Source organism: Echinops telfairi, unplaced genomic scaffold (genome assembly GCF_000313985.2).
Source record: "Echinops telfairi isolate 266 unplaced genomic scaffold, ASM31398v2 ScPeMD7_2291;HRSCAF=2852, whole genome shotgun sequence".
Lineage (NCBI taxonomy): Eukaryota > Metazoa > Chordata > Mammalia > Afrosoricida > Tenrecidae > Echinops > Echinops telfairi.
Genome location: NW_022106189.1, coordinates 35,867,701 through 35,887,746, shown reverse-complemented (window position 1 = coordinate 35,887,746; position 20,046 = coordinate 35,867,701). Strand labels below are relative to the sequence as shown.

At 46.0% G+C, this 20,046-nt stretch overlaps 1 protein-coding gene across 1 annotated transcript in view; it reads right to left on the bottom strand.

Annotated features, from left to right (window-relative positions):
* Nucleotides 1–20,046, bottom strand: part of HYDIN (HYDIN axonemal central pair apparatus protein) — a 402,419-nt gene that overhangs the window by 22,412 nt on the left and 359,961 nt on the right. Inside the window, exons 66-75 of the mRNA XM_045293924.1 lie at nucleotides 19,399–19,541; nucleotides 17,057–17,275; nucleotides 11,235–11,395; nucleotides 8,975–9,072; nucleotides 8,092–8,284; nucleotides 6,767–6,979; nucleotides 6,165–6,303; nucleotides 3,632–3,797; nucleotides 1,269–1,416; nucleotides 614–821 (exon numbers count right to left, since the gene is read on the bottom strand). Of these exons, the coding sequence (XP_045149859.1) occupies nucleotides 614–821; nucleotides 1,269–1,416; nucleotides 3,632–3,797; nucleotides 6,165–6,303; nucleotides 6,767–6,979; nucleotides 8,092–8,284; nucleotides 8,975–9,072; nucleotides 11,235–11,395; nucleotides 17,057–17,275; nucleotides 19,399–19,541 (1,688 nt within the window). The remainder of the gene's footprint in view (nucleotides 1–613; nucleotides 822–1,268; nucleotides 1,417–3,631; nucleotides 3,798–6,164; nucleotides 6,304–6,766; nucleotides 6,980–8,091; nucleotides 8,285–8,974; nucleotides 9,073–11,234; nucleotides 11,396–17,056; nucleotides 17,276–19,398; nucleotides 19,542–20,046) is intronic.

Here is a 20,046-nt window from a genome sequence, read left to right as displayed (position 1 = left end):
ATTGTTTATCCAGCCTATCTTATCTAGATAGACCTGCAGAGATAATAATATGCACATAAAATTGCGGATGGCCTTGGACAACACCAAACAAAGTGGTGCATAAAAACAGGGCGAAGACGGCAGTAACAACAACAAACTAACAAACAAAAGAGCCACTGACATACACAATCTAAAAGAAGGAAAAAAGAAAGAAGAGCCTGTTAATAGTTCAAGGTCTGTTTGTTATTTATGTTTTCTAAAGCAACCCACTTGCGGTACTTTTTTGTTATTTCGGCTGTAGGTCCCCAAGACGTAATATGCTGGGGGAAAAAGGTCTTTTGGGAAATAAGGATCACAGGTGCTGAGACTGAGCATCTTTGCTTAATGCGAACAGACATTCCAGCCAGAGCTACTAAGTGGAGAGGGGTCCCCAGATTTCAAAAGTAACTTCAGTCTTAAGATGCTCTTGGTGATCAGACATCACCTCTGTATCCCTCCTCCCATGCACATGGAGCTTGCTCCCGAGTCTCCTTGGCATTGGAAACAAAAAGCTCCCCTAATATTCCACTCATGCCACCTTCCCCCAGCCAGTGTGGGCATTGAGAGACAGGGCGAGGCTCTTTCACATCTTTACCTCATAAAAGTTGATGACGCTGGTCTGGCTGGGGGTAATGAGAGTGACCAAGCCAGTCCTGTCCTTGCACTTGATCTCCGCATTCATAGTGTAGCCTTCAGCCTTGACGTTCAAGGTCAGAGGCTGGGCTTTCCTTTTCACGTTGCAGATCAAGTTAAAGTTCACTTCGCCCTCCTGCTTAGGTGTGAAGAAAATATCAATAGACAACCTGGTTAGGGAAAAAGACAGAAGGTTAACTGAGCCAAACTGCTCAAAGCTGCTCAGGCATACAGGCCCAAGGGATCAGCAGAGGCCCTCTGAGGAAGAAGCATTATCACCCCACATTATGATAGATGCCTGAGATTTACCGGGCAAGGCTACACACTGCTCCAGGCATTCACAACTACAGTAAGTAGCAAGGAAGAGAATACCAACCCAAGAGAAAATATTAGGGACAGGGGTTTAGCATTCTCAGTGCTAAGCGCAATTCATCAGGAAAAGGAACGAGAGGGCCAAGGAGGGCTGAGGTGGGAACTACTCCTGTCTGAATTTGAGAGTTAGAAGAGCATTTAGAACAGGGGGTCTCACAAGGAAACAGTGTCCTCGCTGGCAGGCCTGGGACCCCTGCTATGTAGGGAAGGAGCCACCTTGGGGATTGATTTCCTCTTTTTTGTACCTGGACAACGGGGAAATCCAGCCTTCCATGGGAGACACCAACAGACTGTTGCTGAAGCCTTCCGAATACCGGGAGTTGTCCTGGAAGGCAAAGCTGAACGCCTGCTCCTCCCTGTTGATGAGCTGCACGGTTTCCCGGGCCTCTCTGCCTGCGGAGGAAACCCCAGCCGTCAGCGAGTGCTCTCCCCACTCCCTGGAGTGTCCCGGCGGCAGCAGCTGTTGCTCTACAGGCAAGAATATGCCCTTGTGGGAAAGATTCCCCACTTTTTTTGTCTCTCTTTTTTCCAACCTAGACTTTGATGGCCTCTCTTCTGTCCCTCTGGCCTACAAGGGACATCACCTCTTCCTCCTAGAACTTGACTCCATCAACTGCCTGCTCTTGCCGGGTCCGTCCTCAGCCCTGCCACAGCAATCCTGGCACCTGCTTCTCCCTGGCTTCTTTGGATCCTGGAATGGTACAGCCCTCTGGCTTTTGTTAATGCCCGAGGGCTTCACCTTTCCTGGTAGGACCCTTGACTCGGCCCAAACCCCTGAAAACATTCCCAGCATTGAGCTCCTTTGAGTTAGGCCTTGAGTAGACCTTGAGTTTCCTGCCAGATTCCTAATCCATCACCTCTCCCTGACTGTTTCGCTCTTGCTTGTTTTCCTTGGCTATTGTAGAGTAGTTGCTAGTATTTTCTCACCTAAACTTTAGAATCATGTCATCTACTTCCCAGAAAATCTTCTTGAGATTAGGGTTACCTGATTTAAAAAAAATGAAGATAATTTTTTTTGAAGCATAAACATATCCCCAATTTTGGAAGGGATAGACATATGCTAAAAATTGCTTGTATATCTACCTTACACGGGATGCAGTACCCTAGTTGGGATTCTCATTGAACCCTGGTGAAATTGACCTCTAGTTTTGGGAGAATTGACAACTGTTCAGATCTTATTTGGAGCATTTTAAGAGGACCGTCAAGTTTTCTTCATCGTCGGCAGTAGCCTTGGCTCCCTTTTCTGGTGCTTGCAAGGACAGTCCAAGAGGAACCAGTATCACTTATTTTCAGGACTGTAACTGTCATGGACATGCAAATATGATTTGGGAGGATGCTGATTCAGCAAGAACGCCTCTCGAGGGTTCTTCCTGTTTTTGGTAGCCACTTGGGGTAGGGCTTGTAAAGAGCACTACGGCACCTCAATGACTAGGCTGCCCGATTGCTTTCTAAGCAAGGTGGGCTGGGCTAACTGCTAGGTTTCATTTCACTGTGAGACGTACATGGTGCTCAATTGCTGGGCCTAATGAAAACCAGTGGACAGCTGGTCTGGGGTGCGGGGTGGGGAGAAGGAGAGAAAGTCGAGCAGGAAAATGTCACATTGCGTGTGCAATGTGAAACCTCTTCCCTGGCTCCCCACACCATCTTTAGCAAGATTTTTTTTTTTTTAATCACAAATGCTACTGGATTCTGATCCAGCTCAACAGAGTCAAGCCTCCTCATGGAGTTGTCAAAGCTGGAAATAATCTCTGCTTAGCTACAAATCGGTCACCTCCTGACCTTCATTTCCAACTGGCCACTTGACTCTTCCGCCTTGCTGTCCCACCATTCCTGTGGCCATGTTATGTTAACAGCCTTTCTCTGTGAACCAGGGATTGTTTACATCCACAGCACCACTTTTCCTTATGAATCTGAAAATCTTAGCCATTTTTCTGCTCCCCCTTCTTTGGTTTTATACTCACACTTGCCAAATTCGATAGATTTTACCCTGAAATGCTCCTAGCATCAGTCCCTTCCTCCATGTCTTCCCTCTCTCCCTCCTACTCAGGATCTCAGGACTCTCCTCCTAGAACGGTCTGCTGCTCTCTAATTTGCCTCCCATCTGGAGTAGAGCCTTCTAGGGCTCACCCCTATTTGGTTTTCCTCTCCTTGCTGGTCACTAAGCCCACAGGAGTAGTACACGCACTTCCCCCTCACGTGAGGTAGGTCTAGGGCAGGGGTCCTCAAACTACGGCCCGCGGGCCACATGTGGCCCATCAAGGACATTTATCCGGCCTGCCAGGTATTTTTGCCCCATTTTGTTTTTTACTTCAAAATAAGATATGCGCAGTGTGCATAGGAATTTGTTCATCGTTTTTTTTTAAACTATAGTCCGGCCCTCCAATGGGTCTGAGGGACAGTGAACTGGCCCCCTGTTTAAAAAGTTTGAGGACCCCTGGTCTAGGGGGTTGTTTTGTCTAATAGACTCGTGCCCATTCCAGGCTGCGGAGTGTCGTTGCCGGTGTGAGACTCTTCAGCGTGAGTCACTCCTCTGGGGGGGTGACTGACAAGGCTACGTGTGGCAGGTAGGCACGATAACTTTAAGTAGAAACCAACAGGGCAGCCTTACCGATGAGGAGACAACTTAAGTTGAGGTGCGACTTGTCCAGAGAGATCAGAGGGTCAGTGGTTTTGCCCACTAGCAGGAAAGGAACTTTGATTTTATGTTCGGGGATTAAGAAAGTCCAGAATGATTCTGTGACGTCAAGATGGAGAGGTGTGAACTGGAACACAACCTAAGGAGACAATTTGGAAAGCCTGGGAAGAGGCCCTTCGGTTGGCTTCGCCTGCTTGCCTGTAGACCTCTGTGGCTGACTGTTACTAGTCTTCTCTACCTTCTGAATACGATGTCTGCAAGGGAATGTAGGGTTGGCTGCACTAGCAATGGCAATGTCTGTTTGCACTGCCCACCTGTCCTTTCAAGGGAAGCTATCTTGCCCACATTCTCTGCTGCCTTGCATGCCATGTGTCTGGATGGCATGGTTGTACCAGAGCTAACTTTGTCCCGGGGAGTCGGTATACAACTCAAAGAAGGACAATCCATGTTCTTAGCCCCAACCTGGCCTACAGCCCAGAGGACCAACGGGGCCAACTCGGTTTCCAAGTCAGAAAGTTAGAATGAGTAGTGAGCCGAGGTCGAGTTAGGCCATGGCATGCCATAAGACGTTTGTTCAGTGCAAACTACCAAGGGACCATTCCCCTCGCAAAATACAGTAAAATAACAGAACAGAAAACAAAGCATAACATGAAGCCAGCAGAGAAAGAATAAAGTAGATCGGTGGTTCTCAACCTTCCTAATGCCACCACCCTTTAGTACAGTCCCTCATGTGGTGGTGACCCCCAACCATAAAATAATTTTCACTGCTACTTTATCACTGTAATTTCGCTACGTGATGAATCGTCATGTAAATATCTGATATGCAGGATGTATTTTCATTGTGACAAATGGAACATCATGAAAGCATTGTGATGAATTACAAAAACAATATGTAATTATATATTGTGAAATATTTATTTCTAATGACAAATCAATGAAATTTGTCTTGAAGCATGGTGTAGCATGGGTAGCAGTCTTCACGCCGGGTACTTGTGTGTGGGTGTATCTACATGTGGGAGGACTCGCCTGGAGAAGGATTGAGGAGCGGTGTCTTGGTTCCTAAGACCATGGGAAATGTGTGTTTTCCCATGGTCTTAGGCGACCCCTGTGAAAAGGTTGTTTGACCCCCAAAGGGGTCATGACCCGCAGGTTGAGAACCACTGGAATAGATGCTGCAAGAGATGTGGAAAAATGGAGAAAGAAATCGAACCCCACCCAAACTACCCCATGCCTTTTCTTTGAGCTAAATTTGCTTGAGTCTTTGCAACTAACCAGACCTGAGTGGAATCTCAATGGCATTTGGCCAGAAATGAATAAAACAGGTTTCAGTGTGTGGTCAATTCTGGTGTCAGGGGGATGATATAGGAGAAGGGATCTGGTGATCGTTGTCACCTCATCGATGCTACTGTCACCGAAGAGGACCAGCATGACCCTGGCTGAATTCTGAAACTTGCCTCACGCCAAATCAGGGAGTGTCTCTGATACATTTCTGGATGCGCGCGTGCGCATGCGTGCGTGTGTGTGCGCGTGCGCGTGCATGCGTGCGTGTGTATGGGGTGGGGTGGGGGTGGAGGGTGGGTCCAAGCAGGAGTGTGTCTGCAGTGTACCCAGCCCCAGCATCCTGTCATGCTTAAACGATGGTCTGGACACTGGGAATATAAAGTGATCTCAAGCCAAGTGGAGAACCACACATATATTTTATTTGGTTTGGAAACTGGTGAAGCATGGAATTAGCAACTGAGGGGTAAACATGGGGAGAGTCACGCAGCGATCTGTGTGATTTGGTTTCTCCTGGAACATTTCAGAGAGCTAGTGGCCCGGGCCCGAGTGTCCGCATGGCGGACATCTGCAGGGGAGTGCTGTGGCCAGCGGTGCCCAGCTTTCTTGTCCCTGACCCCTGACCTGCTTCATTCACTTGTGTGACCTTCCTGAAGCCATCGGGATGTAGTTACTGTCTCATGGACTATTTCTGTAGTCAAGGCTCTCTCTAGGACTGACTGGACCTGGGGACTGCAGATCCGTTTTGGCCCTCAAGTGCACATCTCTTTAAGCCCGCCACCCTTTGCCCAATATCACCGTGCCAACGTTTAGAACTCAGTCACGGGACGGCAATGCCACGTTTAGGCTTTGTTGGTCTGACCAAGAGAAGCCACATCTCTCTCTTCACTCTTGTCAGCTCCTGGGGCACAAAGTCACCCTTTATTTCAAGCTACTGTCTGAGTCCCAGAGTCCCTGAGCAGTGGCACCCGGTTCCCCTTTCCTGCTCTAATTGTGTCCATTTTGACACTGATGTACTCAAATTCTTCCTTTCGCCATGGCCAGCCAAGAGACCCCGGGTTGTCTTGTCCATCAGGATTGCCCGATGCACATGGCAGTCACTCAGTAAATGCTGGCTGCCTGGAGCACCCTGGGGCTCTTCTCTGCCTGTGGACTCTGGCTCATTTGATATTCAGATAGAACTAGATCAACTCAATGCCTGGGTTGAGCGGTCCTCCCTTGTACATACCTCTGCTTTCTTTTCAGGGTGGATGAAGCCCTTCTCTGTAAGGCATGTGAAAGCGGGAGGGCTCTGGAGGCTTTCGGTGTCTTCCGTGATCCAGCAGAAGGAGTAGCCCCTGTTGGTGGGGTTCAGGATGGTGAAGGTCCTGGTGACAACAGAGAGAGAGAGAGAGTCAGGAAAGCGTCTCTGAACCTGGCCCTTGTGCAATGAGCTGGCTGTCTGCGGTCAGAACTGTCCCAAGCGCTTTAGCTCTGTAGAATGAAAAGTCCACCTTCTCTGGGGAGTCCATTGCATGGCTGGAACTCTGGACTCTGGGGTAACAATGGCGCCAGGGGCACTTCCATGCCAGTGTTTCTTTGTGGCAAGGGTGGTGTGCAGGGACTGTATTTGATGCTTTCTAAATTTTCACCAGAGTGCAAACCAAGCAGACAAACAAACTGAAGTTTTTCTTTAGTTTAGGAATTCTCTGAAGCAGAATCTCTGACATTCAGGCCAACCCCCAAGATATCGAGCCTGCTTCTTGGAAACCGGCCTCGGAAGTTTTCCTCTGAGTTCGTTAGAAGGGTTAATGGATATGAACCCAACCGATAAGAAGCTGGGCAACTCACCGAAGGTTCTTGCCACCTAGGCCCACAGTGGCAAACTCAATCACCCGGGTGTTGGGATCCACGGTCCCACCATTAGGTCCTCGGAGCTCTGAGTTGCGCCGGTGACCACTGATGTAGTCCGACTCCTGCAGTTCAAAGTGGCAGAAGGGCAGGTGACTTCGCCCTTTCACCAGCAGGATGGGGCCTGTCTCTTCAGCTGGCAGGTTGGGAACCCTGCGAGGAGAAGGTTGTTTTAGTTCTGTCTTGCTTGTGGAGTGGAGTGGAAACGATTAGGACAGTCAACAGGATGTGCTCCCTGAGAGCAGAGGCTGGGTCTGTCTTAGCCAACACCGTGACCTCAGCCCCGTGGCGGGCATACAGAACACAGAAGATGTGGAGAAGGATGCAAGCATGGACTGATGGAGTACGGGGAATCTGAATTATGGTTCCTTCCGGGTCTTGAACCATGACTGCAAGGTCTGTCCTCCCTCCTCAAGGGGCGAGAAAAATCTTCCTACAGGGAAGTGAGCAGAGTCCATCCTCTGGGACCTCTCATCGGTCCCTGATGGGCTAGGAAAGCCGGCCCAGGAACCATTAAACAAACACAAAAGGCACACCGAGCTTCTCGGAGAAGGTGCGCCAGCTCTGAGCAGACTCCCAGGCCCAGGACCGAGGCTCCCTGTGGTGTGATTGAAGGGACTCTCAGAGGTTATGCTGGCTCCCATAGGCCTCTGCCACCCAAACCATGGTCCCCAGAGTTTCTCTGTAGGGTGGGGGTTCCCCTTGGAGCCCTCCTGGGAGAGGGGATTACATCAAGTCATCACATTGTTCGACATTATTGGATTAGCTTTTCTTCTGGATGTGCCTGGGCATCTTACCATCCTCGTTCACTTATGTACCTGGCCCCTCATTATGTAACGCTTCTTGTGTTTCCTGTGTGCCAGATGGGGTTCCCAACTCTTCATTTGAATGACCACATTTAAACCTTATTTAAACAACGCAACCAGGTGGGTGTTGTTAGTCCTATTTTATCTGTGAAATGTGAGTCTCAGAGAAGGTACATGAAAGCTTGTAGGATTGCCCAAGGAATGGCATCGACCTGGTATAAGGGGATGGATGGGTAGGGAGAAGAGTCTAGACGAGGTTGTTGAAGGGTGTCGAGACCAAAGTTTCCTTGTTCTCCCAACGCTGGGCTTTAACAATCTTTCTAAAGGGGGAAGTGACATTTGGGCTGTGTGTGTTTGAGGGGGGAGGGTGGGCAAGGGGGTGAAGAAGAGTGGGGTGGCAAGAACTTAACAGCTTTGTCCCTGCCAGGAAGAGAGGTTCTGGGGAACGTGTTTTCTCACTGGCAGAAAAGGCTGCCCTCGAAGTCTCCGACATCCAACGGGGAGAATTTCACTTTGAGCCTTTGCTTCTTCCCTACAAGCACGATGCCCGAGGAGGGCTCCACAGAGAAGGGAAACAGGACGTCCTCGTTGCAGTGGCCTGTGGCGCTATCCAGAGAGCTGTCCATGCTAAGCTGGTCTTTAGTAGAGGATCCTGGGGGAGGACAGAGAGTAGAAGATGTTCCCCATTTGCAGTGAGAGGGCAGGTGGGGGCAGTGGAGGCAGCCCATTCACAGGTCTCTGTGGGCTCACCTCTGATAGCAGGTTTACTTAACCTGGGGCATTATGGGTGAGGAATGGACTCATCTCTCTCAAGGGTTGACTCATGAAAAACTCTTCGGGCAATTCCATCATGGGTTTCGATTGGTGTCCTTTTCCCTGTGACTCAAAGGACAGATGAAGTGGACGATCGTGGATGGGGCTTTCTGCCTCAGAGTAATGGGCTGTGGCAGGCACTGTTTTTGGAGAACGGCTGCTCTACAACAGGGGCTCACAATCTGGGACCACAATCAAGAGCTCTGTGGATCGCACCTCTGTAACCACAAGCAAATTGCACGTTTGTCTAGCAAATGGTGGGCCCTCTGCTAAGTGCTTCATGTGCAGTCACTGCAATCTCGGACGTGAGCATATCTCCCTGGGGCGAGGGGAGCTGTGCTCAGTGAGAGAAGATGCTGGCCGAGTGGGGGGCCTGGGTCTGAGCTCTGGGAAGGCAGGGGCTGTCCTGGAGTTTCTTCGGCTCATTGGGCTTGGCAGACACCCAGAGAGCCAGTGTTCTGTGAGCTGCTTGCGTCTTCATGACCATGGCCCTTCTACTGGCTGGGGGTTTGCCTGTCATTGAGTTTACCTTGGTTTCCTGGCTTCGCAAAGCTGACAGCCTTCCCGGGGTCTTCTGGGTCCCAGTTGAACTCCAGCTGCACGTTTCCTGAGTTAATCAGATCAAACCTGCAAATACATCGGGGACGGACTTGAGGATGGGCTGCAGGGGGCTTTTCTCCTGTCTGCCCACCCTCCCTCTCTACTCTTAATGTTTTTTCCCTCTCCCTTTTAAGACCAATCTCCTGAATTCGGAAACATTTGGTAAAAGGCAAGCAATGGGTAATTTTATCTGAAAGCATCCATTTGATGTACTAGTTTTAAAAATCTTTCGAAACACACATGCGAGCATGTGTACGGGTATGTGGCTGTGTATAAAAGTATCACAGTGTTCAGCACTTGAGGTCATTTTGTGGACACCTGCCCTCTCTGGCTATGCAGTAAGCTTCCAGGGCGCAACCAGCCTCTTCTTCGAAAACACTTCCTTGAGAGAGGACACAGATAGAGTTTTCATGATAGCAGTGCTGTCAGGTGCAAATTCGGAAGTCTCTCCCTTCCTGAAATCACCTCCCACCAGGAGCAGTGACCTGGTGACCAGAAGGGCTTTAACCCTGGCTGAAAACCAGAAGTGGGTGTGCCTTGCTTTGAACTCAAATTTTGAATAACCCGAGCCCTTCCCTGCCTCCAGTTTCCCTCTCTAATACAAAAACAGAGAGAGTTCTTCTTCCCCTTCTTCTGGGTTACCATTAAACCTGATCATAGCTATAGTAAGATGAGGCCTTGATACGAGAACATGAAATAGATGCACATGCTCTTGAGGGGTTGGTCTAGAACACAGTGCAGACTTAGGGTTCTGTGATCCACCTAGGTAGACCATGTTGGTATGAGGGGGCTTGGAAAAATTCTACTATCTTTCAATTCTGTTTTTTTTCCATGAACTTTTTGAAGGAAGCTCCTCCTATCCCTGAAGCCACATGCCTTGACCACAAGGGCATGTGATGATTGCATAACATGAAAGCAACCACAGACGAGGCACAAATAAATGGGTGTGGTTGTGTCCCAGTGAGACTTCATTTATGAAAACAGAGGGCTGGCTGAATTTGGCCCATGGACCACGATTTGTCAACCTCTCCCTTGTTGTCTTATATCTCTGGTTCCATAATACTTTAGAAAGGATATTTAAAGTGTTTTCAACAAATGTAAAATCTGTTTTACAAAACAGATTTTGCAAAAGGGGAAAATTGGCGGTTTATGATTTTGTGTTTGTAATTCTAAAAAAAAAATTATAGACTTCCTCTCTTTATCTGTCTTTGTATATGATGCTCTCTCCCAGTCTCTCACTTCATCTGGCTACCTCTGGTTTGTCCCCTTAAATTCAGCCTGGGTACCAGCTTGTCTGGACAGTCTCCCCCCCACTCTGCCTCGTCTCGGTCTCTTTCAGGCCCTCCTTTGCTGTGTGCACTGCAGCCAGGATGCCATCCATTTCTACCTGCTGCACCTCCCCCCGCCCAACCGTGTCCCTGGACTGTGAGCTCTTGGAGGGCAGGCTCATGACATTTTGTATTCTTGCATCTAGGTGTTGGTGAAGGGGCAACACGGCCACTTCTCTTTCTCAAAGACAAAGCTGACCTTCGGATAACTTCCCAGCTCTATTCCTCTAGAAACCTGATGAGGCGATGCCAGCTGTGTCATTAGGCAGCATAGTTTGTTGCACAAACGAACAAACAAACAAACAAAAACAACCTGGGTGGGGAAACCACACCTGGATTGGGGGAGCTCTGAGTACCTGGAAGGAGGCCATGGCTTTGGGGTCTCTGAGTGTAGAATAGTGACTCTTGTTCCAGCCAGGACCCTTTGGGTTATGTCGAAGGGATGGTGATGGGAAATGTTGGCTTCTGTTGGGCGTAGTGCTTCTAAAGCAAGGGGGTCCTCATATCCACTAGGGTGGATACTCTCTGAGTACCTCCTGGGAGGGTGGTGATGAGAATCTTTCTTGGAAGGCTGTCTGGACTGCTTCAAGGACTATTCTCCCTAAAGAGGAAGCCTGATGTAGCCCTCGTAGGCTTTGTAGGCTTTGTTTTCGGTCCTATCTCTTGATGTTGGGTAGTCTACAATAGCCTTCTAGGTCTGAATGTTTCACTGGATCCCAAAAGACCCCTTGGTGAGTGTTACATTGATGGGATGCCCGGTAGATGCGAAAGGAGACGCCGAAGAGATGTTTGATGCACACATGAATGCGTGGTGGGCTGAAAGAGCTTCTCTAATGAATGCGTGAGGCTCTGATGACTCACTCAAACACTCGGCTCTGGTAGACCAGCGTATCCTTAAAGTGCACTTCACTCGTTTCGCACTGGTAGGAAGCAAAGCCCACATTGGCACTGATCTGCAGCTGGAGCTCTCGGTAGTGCTCTTCCAGGACGGTGTGGGCAGGCTCTGGGTCTGTTTCTATCACCTGCAACAAAAGGCAGCCATGCCCTCAGCGAGGCGGAGCTGGCTTCCTCACGGCAATAAGGAAGGGGTAACACAGGACTTATTCTATACATGCAAATGACATCAACCCAGAATGCCTTACTAGGCAAGCCTACACTATTGACAGAATGAAAAGAGAAAAGTTAAGTGATGCAAGTTATTGGGAATAAGACTGCATTGGCATGAGTGTTAGAATCAGACCGATTCCCCCCAAAAGGTAAAGAACGGAAATCATAAAGATAGGAACAGGTATGAAGGATATAGAAAACAAACCCAGCACAGAGAAGACCTGCAAAGCCCAAAGTGATTTATCTGGAAAAAAATAAAATTAAACACTTCTGGTGAGAATGAGCAGAATGGACAAAAAGTATAAATGATCAACATCAGGAGTAAGAATGGAAGTATAACCAAAGATCACATAAAGATGAAAAGAAAACATTACCAGTAATCTTATGAAAATGCACATGAACACTTAGTTGAAGGACAAATTCCCAGAAAAAAAAAATCACTTCATAAGGTTGACTCAAGAGGAATTACAAAGCCTGAAACATCCTGTAACTATGGAAGAAACCAAATAACAGCAAAGGAATTCCAAAGATTGTCTAAATTAATATAGAAATAAAATTTTCTGGTGGAGAGGGGAAGTCAATATTATCAAAATTTCACTTGTTTAGACTCAAGATTTTCTGGAGCCACGAGAGGTGGATGGACCCCCGAAACCAGTGCACTGGGACTGGCCACTTGTATACAGACAATCTGGAATCTCAGGAACTAGCGTTTATTTTTTATTTTTTTCAACCTTAAACCAAAATTATCCCCTCGGGTTTTCTTAAAACCAAGCAACAGTGTAATAAAAAAAGTCTTCCTCATTACGCTCTGTGAAAGAACCATGTAAATGGGCTCAAATCAAATTCACAATAGTGACTTGAAAGGTTAGGCGGTCGGTGAGGGCACACCCAGGAGGGAGGAACAACTCACAAAAGGAGAGTGAAGAATACCACGGGTGCACTGCACTACTTGCCTGGGTAGACACACGAACTGGAGTGTGCGCGGCTGAGCAGCAGCAATCAAAGAAATAGTTTGGAAAAAGAGACATACAGACAGCCGTAAGCATGGGAAGAGCTGGCCAGCATCGTTAGTCATTAGGGGAATGCACCTCAACACCAGTGAGATGCCACTTCACCTCCACTAGGGTGGCAGGATGTGGAGAAACTGGAGCCTTTCCGTCAAGGCTTGCCTGCGGCTATGATGCGGAGCAGGTTCAGGGAAGCTTGCAGACGGGAACAGACTAGGAAGAAAGGCCTGGAGATCTACTTCTGAAAGTCAACCAGTGAAGACCCACTGGATCTGCAGTAGATTCTGAGGACGGCACAGGACCAGGCAGGGTTTCATCTTGGGCACGAGGTTGCCATGAGCCGGCAGCCAACTCTAAGACCGCTAACAACACTAGATACATACTTATTCCTTGGCATAAGAGTGGGCAGTGTTGACTACCAAATGACAGTAACCCTCGATGGTTCAACAGAATGAAGGCTGCCTAGCCCTGTGCCATCCTCAAGTTCAGCTATGGATCCATAGTGCTTTCATTGGTTGATTTTAAAAAAAATCAATGATATTTTTATTTTATTTTTTAAAGATCATTTTATTGGGGGCTCTTACAGTTCTTATAACAATCCAACCAATGCAATTGTCAATGACCTCATCTCTATGCAAAAGCTGCACAATGAATAAGGACGACTGGAGAAGAAACGATGCACTTACACTATGGTGTTGGTGAAGAACAGTAAATATATTACAGACTTCTGGAAAATTAAGCAAACCTGTGTTGGAGGACATAGAGCCAGAATGCTCCTTAGAAGAGAGGATGGGGCGAGTTTGTTGCCTGTCCCTGGAAAAGGACATCCTGCTTGGTAAAGCAGAAGGGCAGCCAAGTAGAAGGCCCTTAACAAGTTGGATTGTAACAGTGGCTGCAACAATGGGCTCAAACGTAGGAAAGATTGTGAGAAGGGTACAGGATTGGTCAGTGTTTCGCTTTGTTGTACATGTGGCCACTGTGAGTTGGAACCCACTTGATAGCACCCAATACACACACACACACACACACACACACACACACACACACACACACAAATTAGCATAGAAGTGAATAAAGTTGCTTATTCAAAAAGAAGACCAAAAGAGTCAATTCTTTCTAAGACGACCTAAGGAAAAAAACCCAAATCCACTGCCATTATGTTGGTTCCTACTGACAGGGTTTCTGAGACTGTACATCTTTACAAGAGCAGACGGCCTCGTCTCTATCTCATGGAGTAGCTGATGGTTTTTGAAGCACCATACTTGCTGTTAGCAGTTCAACGTTTCTCTGACAGTGCAACCAAGACTCCTAATAGATACTGACCTATAGATATCAACAAATCCCCACCAAGTTTCCAAGTTTCATACAGAAAAATGAAGGGCCAATGATAACCTAAACACTTCTGAAGCAAACAGTATAGAGAAGGGACTTTCATTCCAAATAGCTAGGTTAGTGATGAAGCTATAGAAATTAGGAGATCGTAAAAGTAACATCCAAAAAAGCTCGCATTCACTGCTATAGAGTTGATTCAAACTCATAGTGGCCCTAGAGGACAGGGTAGAACTGGCCCTGTGTGTTTCCAAGACTGTAACTCTTTATGAGAGTCGAAAGCCTCCGCATATTTCTGCAGAGCAGCTAGTGGTTTCAAACTGCTGACTTTGCGGTTAGCAATCCAGTGTTTAACCACCAGACAAGCAGGGCTCCTGAAAATTGGCACAGAGATAGACAAATTGACAATAAAATAGAAAAAACACAACTTATGAAAATATAAAATATAGATATTACAATGAGTCATAGTGGGTTACTTGGAAATAGAAGGTAGAAACAAAAAAGGAATCTGGCAAAATTAGTTTTTTTGGATGGGAAAAAATTCGATTCCAGCCTCACACCATACATAAAATTGAGACAGGCCAGGTGCTTAATGATCAAAAACACAGTTCTCAAACTTTAAAAATTTTAAATTTCAGATGAAAGAAGCACACAAGCCTATGTGATCATGAGGTATTGACGGGAATAGGTATCAGAAGGTCAAAAACAAGCAACCAAATTGCATGATGGAAGATAGGCAAAGTGGAGACCTCAAAACCACCTGCAAGATAAGTGGACAGTCCATCACAGAAGGGCCACATGGAAGGGATGATATATCCAGGGTGCAAAATAGCATTGTTGTAACACATAACGATCCTCTAGTTCTTTAATATTTCCTCCCCCTACTATTATGGTCTTATTTTTACCTCATTAATCTTGTTAGACCTGCATATGTTCATTTGTATAATTAAGATAGTTTGATGCATGAAATCCAAGATAGATAAACCCTTTAGAAATAGTAATGGGAGTAATGATTCCCTGAGGACACAGAAAGAGGGTGGGGGTGGAAAAGGGGGAACCAACAGCAACGATGGCTGTATAACCCCACTCGAGGGGAATGAATAGGTGAATGGCTACAGTGGATGGTGTGAGATATGGGAAAAAAGGAATAACAATAATATTTTAATATAATAACAAGTGTTCCTGGAGGGTACAGTGGGGGAAGGCAGGGATAAATGGGAGCTGCTATCAGAGAGTGTAAGAAGAAAGAAAATGTTTTGAAAATGATTGTGGCAGCAGTGGTATAATCAAGCTTGATCTAATTTAACTATGGATCATTATAAATCGGTAAGAGCTCCCAGTAAAATAGAAAAAATTAAATTTGAGTGTCTTTCTGTTCTGATAAGCATTTTAAAAACAAGGCAGAAATGGTGGTACATACAAAAGAAAAGATTGATAAGTTTGACTTTGTTACATTATAGAACACTTTTGTTCATCAAAAGAAACATTTAAAAGCTACTGAAGTAAACATTAAAAAAACTATAGAATTTATATGAACAAAAGATAAAGTATTAATTGGGTGAAGATACAGACAAAATAATACAAACAGATTTTATAAAAAATAAATTAACTTGTAAAAGGATAACCATCATAATTGAAAAATGGGCAAAAGGTATGAAAAAGAATTCATAGCAGAGATGTTAGGTTGTCTATAACCATATGAAGTCATGTTCAATCTTATTAGTAATCAGAGAAATGCAAATTGGCCCTATAATGGGACAGCATTTCACCTCCGCACAAATGATGAAAATCAAGAAGTGTGACGGTTACTCAGTGCTGGGCAGAATGCAATTCAGTAAGATCTCTTTGTTAGTAGGATTTTAAATTGGTACAGCCACAATGGAAAACACTTGGGCATTATCATGAAAAGTTGAACATGCGAGTGTCCTTCTAGGAACATACACTCCTATATGAACACCATGTAACATGAACCAGAATGCTCATAACATCGCTGTCCATACTAGGAAAACAAAAGTAAATTTCAAAAGAAAAATGGTTAGATAGTAATGGGTTTTTACATACCAGTTAACATGAACTACAGCCACATTAACAATATGGAAGATCACATGCAACTATATATCTATTCAAGTTGAAAACAACCACAACTAAATAGCACACCTCAGAATGCATAGGTTAAGCTAATAAACAAAGGAATGAGCCAGAAAGATTCAGCAAGGCACCCACTGCGAGGAGGGAGGCAGGGGGATGGAATGGGTAAGAAACACCCAGGTTGTCGATGTTCTACTATTTGTGTGGGGTATGGGTTTGTGTGAGACAGGTTCTCTAGAGAAACAAAACCAGGACACGATTTACTATCTATATCTATAGATAGATAAATATAGATAGATACAACATAAGAAATAAACAGCTAATTAGTCCACAGAGCAGTACAAATGTCTCAGTGCAACTCACTTCTGTGAGACAGTTAATACACTGGCAGTCCTTCAACTCATGAGGGCTGCTGGGTGCAAGTCAAGGAAGCAGACAGCTGAGTCTTCTGTAGAGCAACACAGGCAATCTGGCCACAGACAGCAAACAGCAGGGCAAGTCACCAACAGTCAGCCAGATGACAGGGTCCAACAGTCCCCAGCTCAAGTGATATATATATCAGCAGTGTGGTGAAGCAGGTCTTGAAGGAACCTCAAACTATAGCGACACAGTCCACGGGTTGGGTGTAGCTTGCAAGTTGAGGCAGAGAACTAGCTAAGGTAGCCACACACTGGTTCGATCATCAGAGAGCAAGAGACAGAAAGGTCTCTGTGCACCATCAATTATCTCCCTGCCCATCAATTAAACTGCAGCCTTATTAATCCCACATGTGTCTATTGGCCAGGTTGGCACAATAAACCTACCTATCACAGGTTTGTCTTCATTTGTTATATTACTAAAAAGAAACTAACTAGGAATAAATAAAAGGATGGCATGCATGGACCAAAAACATGATCATGCCATGGACCAGACATTACAATTAGTCCAATTCGGAGCACCTGAGGAACAAGGAAACAACTAAAAGGCTAGCCACAACACTCTTTAGAAAGACCAGGTGGGGGATGTGTGGCACTTTGGGTCTGTGTGGTCTGAATGACAGGTACACTAGAACGAGTACCATTCCTTTTTTCCAGAAGAGAAGGAAATGATGAGAAACTGAACCTGAGAGCAGTAAGCAACTAGGACAGATTTTGGCTTGATGTCCCTACTCACTTTTTTTTTGATGTTGAAATTTCCAGATGTGCTCTTGGGCATGTCCATCCACTTGATCGTGTGCATGCGGTCATCCCAGTCGGGGACCTGGTCTTCAGGGAGCGAGAAGACAATTCTAGAGAGCCGGCACTTGATCCCCATCTTCTTCAGGGTTATGGGCAAGTCTGACTTCAGGGTCACCACTACGTCCTTGGCACACCCAGGGTGGAGGTGGCCCATCTGAGGAAAAGCTTTGGATTAGTATGTTTGGGAACCCAATATTCATACTGAGTGGTGGCAGTTTAGAGAGTGGGTAGAGACCAAAGGCCTTGGCAAAAATGTAGCATTCAAGAATTCATATGCAGATGGACTAAAATGTGTTTCAGAGGTCCTTAGATAGAAATACAATCTTGATAATAATAGCAACTAACATTTAGCAAATGGTTACTTATGTCGAGGACCCTTCTAAGCCTTTATACAAATTTTTAAGACTTCACAACAACCCTGTCCTATATGAACAGCTATTATCCCAATTTTGCAGACCAGGAAATTGGATACAGAGACTAAGTAGCATTGTTAAGGTTAGGCTGTTGATATTAGCAGAGCTAGGGGATACTCAGGCAATGTGGTTACAGATGCCACATTCCTAACTACTTTGCACTTCTTAATCAATATGATCAATACCAATAATGGGTGGATGAAACCAGTATGCCAGGATTCTCACAATGTGGTCGGGGGACCTCTGGGCTCTGCAAAACCTTTCCAGGGAGCCCAGAAGGTCAACGCTACTTTGTAACAACACTAAGCTGCTACTTGACTTTTCCACTCTCATTTTCTTGCAAGTCTGTGATGGAACTTTCCAGAAGTTACATGACAAAATACTACTGCATCAGAAGTAGAGGTGTGACTCCAACTGCCTTCCATTAAGTCAGTCATCAAGGGGATGTGCCAAGATGCACAATAATGCCATTCTTCTCACTAGATTTCTTTTGTTTTGATCTAGAAAATACAGCCATTTCCATGAACATATAGTATTTATATGAACAAATAATGGGATCATTATTGCATTTAAAATAAATACATATGTAACACATTTTCAGTTGTCAGTTCAAATATGATAAATACTGAGGTAGCATACATAAACACACATACATACATTTACACACACAGAGTCTTACTGCACTTCTGACAGGTAAAAAATGCAAGCGCTTTCCCTTCTGAAAAGAATGCCTAGCCTTTCCCAAAGCTACGAATGCCTCCCTATGTATCTGCTTGCAGGTGAGTGCGCAGGGACCTCTGTGTGTGTGTGTGTGTGTTCATGCATGCATGCGTGGATATGTAAATGGACCACCAGAAGCACCCCTCTGTCTTCTTTGACTAATCTTTTGCTGACAAAGGTAATGCTCAAGTTTGGATGACCTTGCCAGATTATCCTGGGTCTGTTTCCTCATCTGTAACATGCAGATAAAGAACAGTATTTACCTTATAGGTTTGTTGTAAGGATTAAATGCATGAATCCAGGCACGGGAGCCATTTCTCATCTAACCACTTAGGGCTTGATTAGAAATCTGCCAGGAGGATTAAAATGAACTTGTCATCCTGCAGGAAGCAGCACTTCTTCCTGACAGCACTGCAGGGGGACAGAGCAGGGTCCCGGGGCTCTCTGTACACAGCTCCGGGAGTTTTATGTCTGAGTAGACTTAGTGACTGTATGTGAGCCAGGCAGGAGGCAGCAGGTCCCAGCGTCCTGGGAAACCAGAAGTAAGCCATCTGCACAAAGCAATTGATGGCTTGGAGACTAGGATCTGCCGCATTGTTGTCTTAAGCCTTGTTCAGTATGGAGCTTCAGTGGGCCACTGAGAATAGGTGGGGCTGCAAGATGCTAAAAGGGGGGCTCTGGAGGTAAGTTGGTTTGGGAAATTCCAGGTAGAACAAAGCTGATGGGTTGTAATATGCTTAAGACCACTGTGAACCTCTAACAGAAAGATGTTAACTTGTAACCTTTCCAGAACTTCAGTTATCTGCTGAACCTACCATGACCCTTTGTAGCTTTTGGTCAACTACTTTTAGAGGACTAATGCTCTAAACAGCCCACAACTAGGGGACCACAGGCTGTGACAGGAAGGCAGCAACTTGTATTCATCCATTTGCCTTTACAGAATTCCCCAACATCAGCCTAGCAACAGCCTAGCAAATGTTATACTCTGCTCTTCCCCTCTTAGACCAAAAGGACACGAACAGAGTTCTCCAGCCTTTGGACTGAGTGAGGGATGGGCAAGCAGATTCTGTATCCATGGGAACAATTAATTCAAGTTGGCTCAGGCCTAAGGCGGTCCAGAATATAGTGAATGGCTTCTACTTACCTGTGGGGAGAAAGTGATTGTCGCTAACATTGGCCATTCAAACCGAATCAGAGTCGCTTGGCTGTGGTTGCTGATTGTGAAGCTCACGTTGTAGCTGTTGCCAATGTGGCAGTCCCCAAACTGGATGTGGTCCACCAGAGCAGCTAGGTGGCAGAAGAGAAGGCCGGTGAGTCTGCCCCAGAGGAAGCAGCACCTAGCAGGCACTCCTCAAGCAGCCCCTCCCTCCTTGGGTTGTTGGATTTGCAAATTTTGAACCACTGAGCAGTAAGATTATGCCTCTATCCTAGGTGACTGCCATCTATCTATCCTTCCATGCATTCCCTCCATCATCCGCTCACAGGTCTGCGTTGGCCCTTATCTCTATTTGGATAAGAGAAAACCTATACCTACAACTCCATTTGTTTAGTTAGACAACACGCTTTTATTTTTCCCCAGTCAACACTCTTAAGGGTTAGGGTTGCCAGATAAAAATACATGAGGCCTGATTACATTTGAATATCAGATAAACCACAAATAAATTTTGAGTCTATGTTGAGTCCCAAAATATTACATGGGACATACTTATCAAAAGATGCATTGCCTGCCCTTCCCCCCAGAAGAATTTATTTCAAAGGATGGCATTGAATCTGCAGCTTCAGGAGAGGGACA